This window comes from Sorghum bicolor, chromosome 6, assembly GCF_000003195.3.
Source record: "Sorghum bicolor cultivar BTx623 chromosome 6, Sorghum_bicolor_NCBIv3, whole genome shotgun sequence".
NCBI classification, from domain to species: Eukaryota; Viridiplantae; Streptophyta; class Magnoliopsida; order Poales; family Poaceae; genus Sorghum; species Sorghum bicolor.
The window spans coordinates 45,560,360-45,572,528 of NC_012875.2; the positions used below are offsets into that span (position 1 = coordinate 45,560,360).

The window sequence follows — 12,169 nt, forward strand, 5'->3', positions numbered from 1 at the left end:
CATGGTGATTCAAACCCCTAGCTTTATGGCCATATGATGCTCCTTCGTGATTTTCTCGAACTATTTTCATAAAAATCTACTAAGCCTATGGCTAAATATTTGTGAAAATTTGAGGGTTTGAGAGAAGTCACTCATACCAGTTCCATTTGGTGTTTTATTGTGTGCTTTTGGAAATGGAACTTGGTTGGGTCAAAGTCGGACGTGATGCTTAGTTGGAAAAGTGCTCAGAGGAGCACCGGACGATGCACCGGACGCTGCCTCTGTGCGTCCGGTGCGGTGAGTGTGCCAGACTGCACTCACCGGACGCAGGAACAGTGTTCCTGCAGCGTCCGGTGCTGTGCGTCCGGTGCTCACCCTTTGTGACCTGAAGCACCGGATGCTAAAGCCAGCGTCCGGTGCCCATCGTCCGGTGCAATGCCGAATTGCAGACCTCTCTGCGCATGAGTCCGGTGGTCACCGGACGCGTCCGGTGCCACATTAAGAGCGTCCGGTGACCCCGCGGCGGGCGCATATAGCCCGCGCCCAGGGGCTCTCCGCGGCAGTTTTTCTTCTTCCTCCTTCAATCTCTGGCCGCGCCCGTGCCCTAGCGCCGCCGTCGTCGTTCGTGCGTCGTTTCCCGGCGAGTTTGGAGTCTTCCCCCGCGCCAGATCCGCTAAGGGACTTCTTCCCTTCCCTTTCCTCGCTCTGGTTTCCTTCTTTGCGAAGAGATTAGGGTTTGGGGTAAGTCCTTTACTCTGTCCCCCAAGGTGCTCGAGTCTTTGTGTCATTGGAAAAGAATGGTGTTTTGATCTCGATCTTATACCTCAATTCCTTGTAGCACCTTGAGGAAGAGGGTTCGTGGTCTCCGGCAGTCTTCGATCGAGAGTTTCTCATCCGGATTGCGTCTCGTCTGTCGATCGTAAGCCATTCACGCTCGTTTCCTATCTTTTCTTGTGATCCATAGGTTTATCTCCCCTCTAGTCGATATGATTGCTTATATAGATCCTATCTTGTCGATTCCCTGCAGCGCTTTAATCTCCATTGTCAGTCAGTTGTTTGTCGGACGGTTGTTTTGCAATGGCTCGTACCAAGAATGCTAGCGGTCCGACAGCCGGCACTGAAGATGCCTCAGGTGGTGATGGTGGAGGTGATCCTCCCCGTCGCTTCTCAGCGGTAGAGAAAGGCAAAGGAAAGAAGCTGGCCACCAAGAAGTGCAAGGCAAGTGACAGAGAGGCAGAGGTCGCAGAGGCAGTTGCAGCAGCGGCCGAGGCAGCCGAGAGAGGTGGTCGCTCTGGTTCTCTGAGGATCGGTGATGATCTTACGCCACGTTAGCGGCGTGCAGTTCTTGAGGCAGAGGCATTCCATGGATCCCCTCCAGGCACTGTGATAGTTGGAGGACAGAGGATTAGGCTTGTGGTTAGGGATCCGGCTCAGGAGGATCCGGACACTGAGACAGAGACCCAGGCAGAGGGTCCAGCAGAGGGACAGGAGCAGGAGCAGCCACTGCGGAGGTCGACTCGTGCTCGTACTCAGGCCACTCCCCGGACTGGTACGCAGGGTCAGTCCACCTCCACAGCTCGTGCCACTCCGGCTAGAGGCACTCCAGCTTCCCGCCAGAGGCCAGTCAGGATCCACCGGGATCTTACTCTTGTGTCAGCCAGAGAGATCCAGCAGCTGAGGTTTGTCCCGTTTCCCACTTGGTTTCCAGCTGCCAGGGATCCCAGAGCAGGTGCCCGCTTCTACACAGTCGTCCAGGAGGACATCCACGAGGCACTGGTTCGCTCTCAGTCTCAGTTCAGGGAGCATAGGGTGATTGACCTAGAGATTCTCGGGAACGTGGTCGGGGCAGACATTCGTCAGTATTTCACTTACCTCCATGGACTCCCAGAGCTGCTAGCGCTTCCCGGTACTTATTGTGAGCAGTGGGTTAGAGAGTTCTATGCGTCAGTGTGGATTTCTCCAGATCATAGTTATATCCACTACGCACTGGCAGGGACCGACTACCGAGTGACAGCACAGTTAGCCACACAGGTGCTTGGACTACGAGCCTCTCCCACCAGGATTCACCAGCTGTGCTACGGGAACGTGGATCCCCCTCGTCATCCTCACGATGGTGAGATACCACCGGTTGACTTCGTGGCTCCATGCTTACGTGCACCCTTTGGGGAGGGCTCTAGCAGGACAGTGGGAGATTTGACACGCCCAGCCAGGATCCTTGACTTCGTGTTGAGGAAGACCCTTCTCCCCAGGACAGGCTACAGAGACGGGTTCACTCGCATCTAGCAGTGGTTAGTTGCTCACCTCATCTCCCAGACAGAGTTCGATTTGTGGGATCTGATTGTCTCAGAGATAGAGGACACCATCTCAGAGAGCTTCAGAGGCCCGGCGTCAGTTGCCCTACGCACATTGGATCACCCTGATTATACTTCGTGCTAGGCCACTGCCCCTGCCAGCTCACTTGCAGAGGGAGTTGACAGAGTCCAACACAGTCTTCCCCCACTACGACCCCAGGCAGATGTTGAGAGCGCACCACGACCTCAGAGGTGCACCTCCTCCTCGTGCTCCACGTGGACCGGTGCCCCCACCTTCTCCTAGGGGCACCCGCAGTACAGCAGCAGTTGCAGAGACAGAGGAGCAGCAGGATATAGCTATTGGCGCGTTTGCTGATGCAGAGGCAGAGGGCGAGTTTGACTTCGCCTCAGACACTTCAGACGACGACTATCAGCCGCCAGCGACTGACCTTCCTCCCAGAGCTCACGACCACGAGGCAGGCGGTTCTTCGAGTGCTTCAGACCCTGCCCTGCTTGCTATCTTAGAGGGGATGAGGGCAGATCAGCGGCGTGCAGCTGAGGAGCAGGCGAGGCGAGACAGGGATCAGGCTGCCATCAATGCAGCCATGCAGGCCAGGCAGGATGAGCTCCAGCGTCAGCTTCTCACTTTTCAGGAGCAGCAGCTTGCTTTCCAGGCCCAGCAGACAGCGATGATGGCCGCTCTCATGGCCGCCTCAGGGATTCAGCTACCGCAGATCCAGCTCCCAGGCACGTCGTCTGTCAGGCCACCTACTCCAGTGCCTCAGACTCAGAGCCCGTCTCAGCAGCCGCTTCAGCTACCAGCTCAGAGTCAGCCGTTTTCAACTCCACAGCACCAGGTCTCTCAGGGTGCTATCTCTTCCGGCTTTGAGCAGGTACCTCAGTTCACTCCTCTCCGCTCAGGCTTCACTCCTCAGTCAGCGTCAGCGTCACAGCTTGTGTGGGATTCACAGACAGATCCGCACCTCAGCTTCACCTACAGTGCTCTGACTGGTGACCCTACGCCTCCTCCTCTGTAGGCTCCTGCAGTCTTTACGGCGTCAGTTACCACTACAGAGCTTCTGTCGTCGTCAGTAGCGTCGTCCGAGCAGCTTGCACCGTCTACTACACTACCAGAGACGACAGCTACAGCGACCGAGTCCGTGCCTGCTTCGTCAGCCGGACTCGAGCAGCCAGCACAGCCTGTGACAGCTCTAGAGCAGACCCGGACCGCTTCTCCAGCTCCTGCAGCTTCAGAGGGTCACTCCACTTCCTCTGCCTCGACGGCCGACAGTTCAGATGATGCAGCTCGCTTCGTGACCGTGCCGAGGGACTCCACTGCTCCGCCTCCTCCACCAACTTCTTAGGTTTTTGGCGCTTGATGCCAAAGGGGGAGAGAGTTCGTAGTATGGGAGTTAGGAGTTAGGGGGAGCTAGAGAGGGTTTAGGAGTCTTCTTTTGAGGAGTCTATTCTTTTGAGATACCCTTTTTTTTATGTGTGCTACTTTTTCATGCATCACGTTTACTTTAATGCATTGCACTTGTGTGAGATACTATGGTTGTGAGACATGACTTGTGGTTATTGTGATATCTTAATGTCATGTGTTTTGGCTCTTTTTACCCTTTGCTTCCGCGTTTTACTCTGATGTAACTATGAGCCTTATGTTTATATCCTGTCGTATACCACTCACATATTTGGATGCAGGGTATTGGATTTGGTTGATATAAGCAGGACTAATCCCCTTGTTCTTATTGTAATATGCTTATTGAAACCAAATCACTTTAAAAACCTCAACTCTCTTTATACACGAGGTTGTCATCAATCACCAAAAAGGGAGAGATTGAAAGAGCATCTAGGACCCTAGTGATTTCGGTGATTAATGACATTATTGATTACTATGACTAACGTGTGTTTTGCAGAGGCAAAGTCATAGGTAAGGTCGTGGTAAATAGGTTCTCGATGGACAGGGACATACATGCCTACTTAATAGTGGAAATCGTTTCGGTTTTCAAAGGATGGATGGACATTGTCAAGGCTAGACTAGGTCTAAGTGCCATATGGTGAAGAAGGGCACTTGGAGTAGTTTAGGACTTTGTTTTCCTTGGACCGTACTATTAAGAGGGGCTTTGATCTAGTAGCTTGACTTAGGCAAGGCTTTAGGTTTAGGTGTGGTGCACACTTAGTAAACCTAGCTCTAGGCAGCTCAGAGATAGTCCTTAGATCGAGAGGAACCAACTTCGTTTTGGAGCGTTCTCGTTTCAACGAAGGTTGGGTGCCCAAAGGGGCACCGGACGCTCTGTGAGTGCGTCCGGTGAGGTCCCTAGCCGTTAGAACAGTGTGGTGCTTAGGGTTAGGCACCGGACGCTAGCACCGGACGCACCGGGTAGCGTCCGGTCCCTTACCCAGAGAGCTTGCGAGCTTTCCCTGAGCACCGGACGCGCCGGGTAGCGTCCGGTCCCATGCGCAGGGAGCTTGTAAAGTTTTCTCGAGCACCGGACGGTGCACCGGACGCTGGGAGTTAGCGTCCGGTGACCTGTCAGAGAAAAGTGCAGGTAGCCGTTATGAAGCACCGGACGCTCGGTGCAGTGCGTCCGGTGCAACATAATGTGCGTCCGGTGACCCCGTTTTCAGTGGAAAACGGTTGGCCGACCTTTAGACTTCGTGGATAGTATTTATACTTTTCCACCTCGTCCATGAAAGGTCTCTTGCCCATTTGAACATCAGATAAACTTGTTGTGGAGCAAGAGAGTTGCAAGAGCCTAGAGAGGATTGAGTTTTGAGTGAATTCTTGAGAGAATCCTCCTCTAGTGAGTTCCAAGAGTCAAGTGTGCATCCACCACTCTCTAGTGCCTTGTTTGGGTCAAGTGAGAGTTCTTTGCTTGTTACTCTTGGTGATCGCCATCACCTAGACGGTTCGGTGGTGATTGGAGGCACGAAGATCACCCGGAGTTCTTGTGGGTGGCTCGTGTCAAGCTTGTGAGCGGTTTTGGGCGATTCACCGTGACGGAGTGTCGAAGAATCAGCCCGTAGAGAGCACTTGGTCCTTGCGCGGACCAAGGGGGAGCAAGACCCTTGCGCGGGTGCTCCAACGAGGACTAGTGGAGAGTGGCGACTCTCCGATACCTCGGCAAAACATCGCCGAGCACTTTCTTCCACTACTCCTTTACTTTCTAGCATTAACTTTGTGCTTTTACATTCTTAGAATTGCCTTGCTAGAATAGGATTGGAACTAAGTTGCAAAACTTTTATTCGGTAGCTCTCTAAGTCACACTAGGCACAAGGGGTTGAATTGGAGCTTATAGGTTGCTTAAATTTTTAGAGAAGCCCAATTCACCCCCCCCCCTCTTGGGCATCTTGATCCTTTCAAATAGAAAATCTAATTTTGTTGTACTATACATGAGTAGATCTACACAGTGAATATATAATATGATACACTTTAATACAAAATTTTTGCTATGAATGTTTTGCCATTTTATTTTTTTTATTTGGCTAAACCTTTGAAAAATCATAGTAAATCACAAAAAAAAATATAAAATGGAAAATCCATTTTTGTTGGACTCTACCTGATTAGATATACACAACAAACATATAATATGGTATGCTTCAATTCAACAAAATTATTATAGAAGCTGCAACTATGAATTATTTAAATTAATTACAAAAAAGCATAGATCTATAGCTACAATAAAAAAATTATACTAAATTACATGTTCACTATGTAGATATGTTCATGTGGAGTCTAACAAAATTGAATTTTCTATTCTATGATTTTTCTATAATTTACTATGATTTTTCAAATATTTTAGCCGAAATAAATAAAAAAGAAAAAGACAAACCTTCGTAGGAAAAACTTTGTACTAAAACATAACATATTATATGTTTACTATATAAAACTACTCATGTGAAATTTAAAAAATAGGTTTTCTATTTTTATGATTTTTTTTATAATTTACTATGATTTTTCAAAAATTTAGCCGAAATAAATAAAAAAAGACAAAACATCATTACTGTAGCAAACCATTATTCGCTATAGCAAAACCACCTTCAAAACCACTCTAAGGAGGTAAAATCTGCGGTTTGAAAAGTTGAGAAATGTGGTTTGTCTAGTTTAAATTTGAGAGAGGAAAAACGGACTTTGTGAAAGTGAACGAATAAAAAGTAGACTTTTTCCTCACATGATTGACATATCTGTTTCAAGAAAATAATAGAATATTTGATTACAACAGATGATCAAACATATGCTTGTATGTTAATATATTAAATATTTAAAGTATTTCACATGATATAGATGATATGGATATTTTTTGTAGTTAATATGGGATGACATAGACTTAGTGGAGAATAATGTAGACATCTTGCATGAAGAGATAGAACATTTAGTGGGTCACTTAGCGGGGAATAATGTGGACACCTTGCATGAAGAGAGAATTCATCTAGTGGGGTTTAGCTTTATAAGAGTACTAGGAGGATTCCTCGCGCGTTGCTGCGGGTATGAAGAAGAAATATAAGTAGGTTAGAATATGTATTGCTAATGGATAACTTGTATGTTTAGAGAAATAGGTAACTTGGTGACGTGGATATTACAATTGCATGAGTTAATGGATTTTAATTATGTGTGATAATAGATTGCTTAGTTTGATAGCTTATATGTTGAGAGAAATAGGTAGTGGGGTGTGATAGTGTCTACTTAGATAGCTTGCATGTTGAGAGAAGAAATAGGTAACTTACTGACATGGATACTACAATTGCCTTAGCTAATGGATTTTAATTGTGTGTGATAATAGATTGTCGAGTTGGATAGTTTGCATGTTAAAAGAAATATGTAGTGTGAGATGTGATAGTGCATTGTCTACTTAGATAGTTTGCATGTTGAGAGAAATAGGTAGTGGGGTTTTACTTTATAAGAGTATAAAATAAGATATGATTCATAGCCAGCAGTCCGCTATATAAATTAAAGGTATAAATTAAAGGAATAACATAGGTTCATGTGACCGGTGAAAGAGCTACTAGAGTTGTTTGTAAGAAGTTCAAATGCACGAATTGAGTTACTCGCATTACATGTAGCCTTTATGAAAACCAAAAAATGAGGGGAATTTTTTTTTTTTTTGAAGATGAAGAATCAGGAGGGGCTCGGAGCCCTTAAGAAATTACAAATTCACTTGGGCTTTCATATGATGTACTACGTCCATCCTGATAAGGATGTAATTTTACTTCTCTACTTGGTCAAACTAAAACTTTAACAAAATGTTAAATATTAACATTTATGATAACAATATATTTCATGATGAATACAATGACACTTATTTGGTAGAAAAAACATATAGCTTTTTGTATAAACTTTGCCAGATTCAAAATCATCTACCTCGATACTATGCTAAAATTATATTCTTTTCAAGAAGGGATGAAGCATTCATTGTGAGTTTCTATTTTTTGGAATCGAGTAAATCGGTTCCTAAACTCAATTATGTCTCAATCTCAAAATAAATCAAATCCTAGAATAGGACTAAATCAAACTATTTTGAGTTTAACCAGCTTGATAGTGAAGAAATACAATATCTATTACATCAAATAAGTAGACTATGAAAATAAAATTTTATGATGTATCTAGTGATGCTAGTTTAAATCATAAATATTTGTGATCTTTTCTACAAATTTGACTAAATTTAAAATAATTTAATTCATGACAACTTTAAAATGTAATTGAGGGAGTACTATGTTAATAAGCCCTCCAACTCAGGGGGTGTTTAATTCCCCTACAATATTCTAAAAGATTTTGGGTTTTGGTCCATTATTTTACATAATAGAACTAAATACCATGCAAATTTTTGGTAAAAAGATGGTTATTCTTTATTTTAGATTTTAGCCTCAAAAGGCCAGAAAAACTCAAAAAAGCCTAAATTTTGTATTTTAGATGGAACTAAACATAACCTGAAAATTTTAGCATTTTGTATTCCATCATTCTAAAATAGTTGACATTTTGTATTTTTTTAACTAAACACCCCCTCAATTAAATTAGCTTAGCAGCCGGCTTTCCACGACAACGCAAGAAGTGCGAGTTGGGACTTGGGAGGCACGGAGAGAACGGACACGTGGGCAACTGGCTAGGCGGGCCCACTCGACGATGAATTTCTTCTAAATACGATTCACGCAACAAAAGAGGCCCAGGGAGCGTGGCCACGTCGCCCGCAATTCTCGGCCGTCCGATCGGCCGGCCGAACGGCCCAGATCACCATTCTCATTTTACAAAAAAGCTCTCGCACTTTGTTGAAATATAACCCGCCGTCCAGCCTGTGGATCGGGCCATTCTCTGTAGTTTTTCGAAAAAACCCTCGCACTTTGTTGAAATATAACCCGCCGTCCAGCCCACTCTCTCATATTTTTTATTCAAAATAGTCCTCAAACTTTACTGAAATTAAAGATCAGTCCATATGCGCCTGCCTCCAACCTGGGCCGGCCTCAAGCTTGCTGGGCCTAAGTGGGCCAAATACGACCCTATACTATTTTTATTTTCCTATTAATTTTTAATCTTTTCTTTTCAAAATAGAGATCTCAAAAAAACGTTAAAAAAATATAGAAAAATCATAAAAATACCAAACTAATTTTGTTGAGTTTATTATGACTAGATCTATGCATTTAACTTAAAACATCATATGATTTAGTGTATTTTATTTGATAGATATATACATCTATAATTTTATGTCAGTGATTAATTTTTTGTTCGTATCGCATATGAACTAAAAATATCTCTAAAACTTAATTCTAAATAAATTCATACTCTTGTTCACAATCTTTGCTTTCTAATTATCCCCATCTTAACTCTAAATCAATTCATATATTTTATACTAACTCGTAATAAAAAAAAATCCAAAACAAATAATCGCTGACATAGATATACCAAGCCAAATATCTCACCATATATATGACATTCCGTACACTCGCATGATGAATACATCATATGACGCATGTAAACAAACAAAATGAATATATTTAAAATGTACACCGTATAAAGAAAAAAATAAAAACACATAAACATAAGTACGGCGCATAGCTAACCACCGGTCATAAGCGGACACGAGTTAGGATGGAATTCGAGTCGAAGACGACGCTTGCGCGCCACGCGAGCGCGGGCACTATTTACTGTACCTCCCGTCCCGCGTGGATCCAAACCATTACGTCAACAACCGATCCCATCCGCGCTCCATCCACCGCCGCCGCCGCCACCACCTCAACTCGCTCCTCGTCTTCCCGAGCGCTCCGCCGCGAGATGGCGATGGCGTTCGCCTCTTGCGCTTCCACCAGATCTGCCGCCGGCGACGCTTTCTCCTACGACGACGTGGGGTCGTCGCGCGGTTACCGCCTGGTGACGGTGCGCGGAAGAAGCTTCGTGGAGCTGGAGGGCATCGTCTTCGACTCGGAAAGGTTCTGCTACCGGCGGACATCGTCCCTGCTCGACTCGCCGCCGCGATCTGGATCTCCAGATTACACGCCTGGATCGCTGGATTGTTCGTCGCAGCGGTCTGGATCGCCGGATTATTCGCCGGCCACCCCGGACCCGGCCACACCGTCGTCGCAGCGATCTGGATCGCCAGTCTACTCGCCGGCCAGCCCGGAGTACACTCCATTATTGAAGCCGTCGTCGCGGCGTTTTGGATCGCCAGATTACTCACCGGCCACCCCGGAGTACACTCCCCTGACACCGTCGTCGCAGCGATCTGGATCGCCAGTCTACTCGCCGGCCAGCCCGGAGTACACTCCATTATTGACGCCGTCGTCGCGGCGTTTTGGATCGCCAGATTACTCACCGGCCAGCCCGGAGTACACTCCCCTGACACCGTCATCGCAGCGATCTGGATCACCAGTCTACTCGCCGGGCAGCCCGGAGTACACTCCCCTGACGCCGCCGAAGCGATCCGGGTCTCCAGCTTACACGCCGGCCGCCGCGAACTACACGCCCCGGAGTCCTTCAAGCTCGTCTTTATCCGACTTCTTCCACGACTTTGATCGCCACTGCACTTCGCCGTCTACGGGCTGCTCATCGCGCGCCGTCTCGCCGGAGTACACGCCCGCCAGTGCTTCCGGCTGCTGTTCACCACCGGACTACTTCTTCTGCTACACTTCGCCGCCGTCTGCTGGGTACTCGCCGCGCGACGCGTCGCCGGAGTACACGCCTTCGATTCCCCTCATCAGCCTTCCCCGGCGTGCTGCTTCTCCAGACTACACCCCGAGCTCCCCTTCGGTGGTGTCAGACGCCGTTTCACGCACGTCTCCACCGAGCCACCGCCGGTTCCACCCGTACCAGAGGAGCCGGACCAGCTGCTGCCAGAGTCGCCTTCCTCCTCCCAGCATGGATACTAAACGCATTCAGTAGTTTGTAAGAAGAGGACAATCTTGGTTGAGGCAGATCAATGCCTGAATTCTATGTATGCATAATTAATCGAATATTTTGCCTTTGGCGAATGTTTTGTTTAGAATAAGTAGAATGCTTGTAATAGGGGATATTCTGTATGAAAAGCATCAGTGGGGGAGATATTCTGTATGAAAATCATCAGTCAAATGTTTGTAATAGGGGATATTCTGTATGAAAATCATCAATAGTTTTTGCTGCAGATTTGATCTGACATTGTTTTCTTGCACGTTGCTTCTTCACCTCTGAATTGTGATTGTTCTCTATACTGAACTTTATTGAAACCACGCCATTTATTTTCTAGGAACTCCATATGCCTACATTCCTGGCGTTAAAAGATTTGACAGAATCGTCGTCTGAAACTGTAACTCTCAAAATGAACAAAAACCTGAACTGACAGAGTCCAATAAATCAGGCAGCAGAACAGCAGAAACCGGAGCTCCTTCAAGCTTCAGATCAGTCACACAAGCCAAAGGAAACTTTTTTTTTTACAACAAAAGGTAGGATAACGAAAGGCATGCCACCTTTCTACGTATGGCACAATTAATCAAGTATTGATTTGCCTTTGCCTTTCTGTATGAAAATCATCAGAACTTTTTTTTTTTTTTTGCTATTTGGTCTGAAGTTGTAGTGCACGTTGCTTCTCCACCTCTGAATTGTGATTGCGACGTTTTTCTTTTCTCAACTCTATGGATAGCGTGCACCGTTTAATTTGTACTAGCAAATCCAGATGCGTACGACGATGGCAGAAGAATCGTCGTCTTGAAATTGTAACGCTGAAGAGGAAGACAAGCCTGAAATTGACAGCCCGATAAATCAGGCCGAAACAGCATGCTGCAGCTGGCTCGAGCTTCAGATCAGTCACAAGCCAAACGACACTGCTTTGAGCTTTCGACAACAAAGGTAAAGGATCACGAAAGGAAAATGTCTGCTTCTTTATAATCACTATGAATGGCAATATGACTCTCTCTCTCTCTCTCGAAGAAACCGGTCAACAAAACTCGGCAGCAGAAAGGGACGCTTCGTCCGAATGGGCTGTTGGATCATCTAGAAGACATGTCGATGGATCGATCAAAGGCGGCGCTACAAAAGAAATCATTCAAAGCTGCACGTGCAACGTCTCATCCCTTTGCCCTTGCCTTGCTTCATGGCCTAACCTTATCGGTTAAAGAAACGCAGCTTGCATCACGGCATGAAGATGGAGTGGTTCAGACTTCAGAGATATTCCACACGTGTGTGGAGCTCGAGCTGTTCAAAGAACTGCTCATGATTCCTCGTAGGAAATTCTTGCCAGAACCGGAATGTTCTTGTGATGATGCAAGCATGTACATTGTACACTGAATCAAAACGCCTCCAACCGACAAGGCACTCAGTTGATCCACAACTTTTTGCCAGAGCATCCGTCTAGTCCAATGTTACAGCTTGCAAGTAATCACAGACTTTGAACAACAGTCCGTGTTTGTTTTCATGTCATCCATCCATGGAATCTGACTTGGAA

The 12,169-nt window shown here is 46.2% G+C and overlaps 1 protein-coding gene across 1 annotated transcript; it reads left to right on the plus strand.

Moving 5' to 3' along the window:
• Positions 9,349 to 10,635, plus strand: LOC8080317 (DNA-directed RNA polymerase II subunit RPB1). The gene has a single exon (XM_002446466.2). It carries the CDS (start codon positions 9,349 to 9,351, stop codon positions 10,633 to 10,635), a length of 1,287 nt encoding a protein of 428 aa, XP_002446511.2.

Coding starts and splice junctions, on each gene's coding strand:
- LOC8080317 (XM_002446466.2), top strand. CDS start 9,349: ATGGAATTCGAGTCGAAGACGACGCTTGCGCGCCACGCGAGCGCGGGC.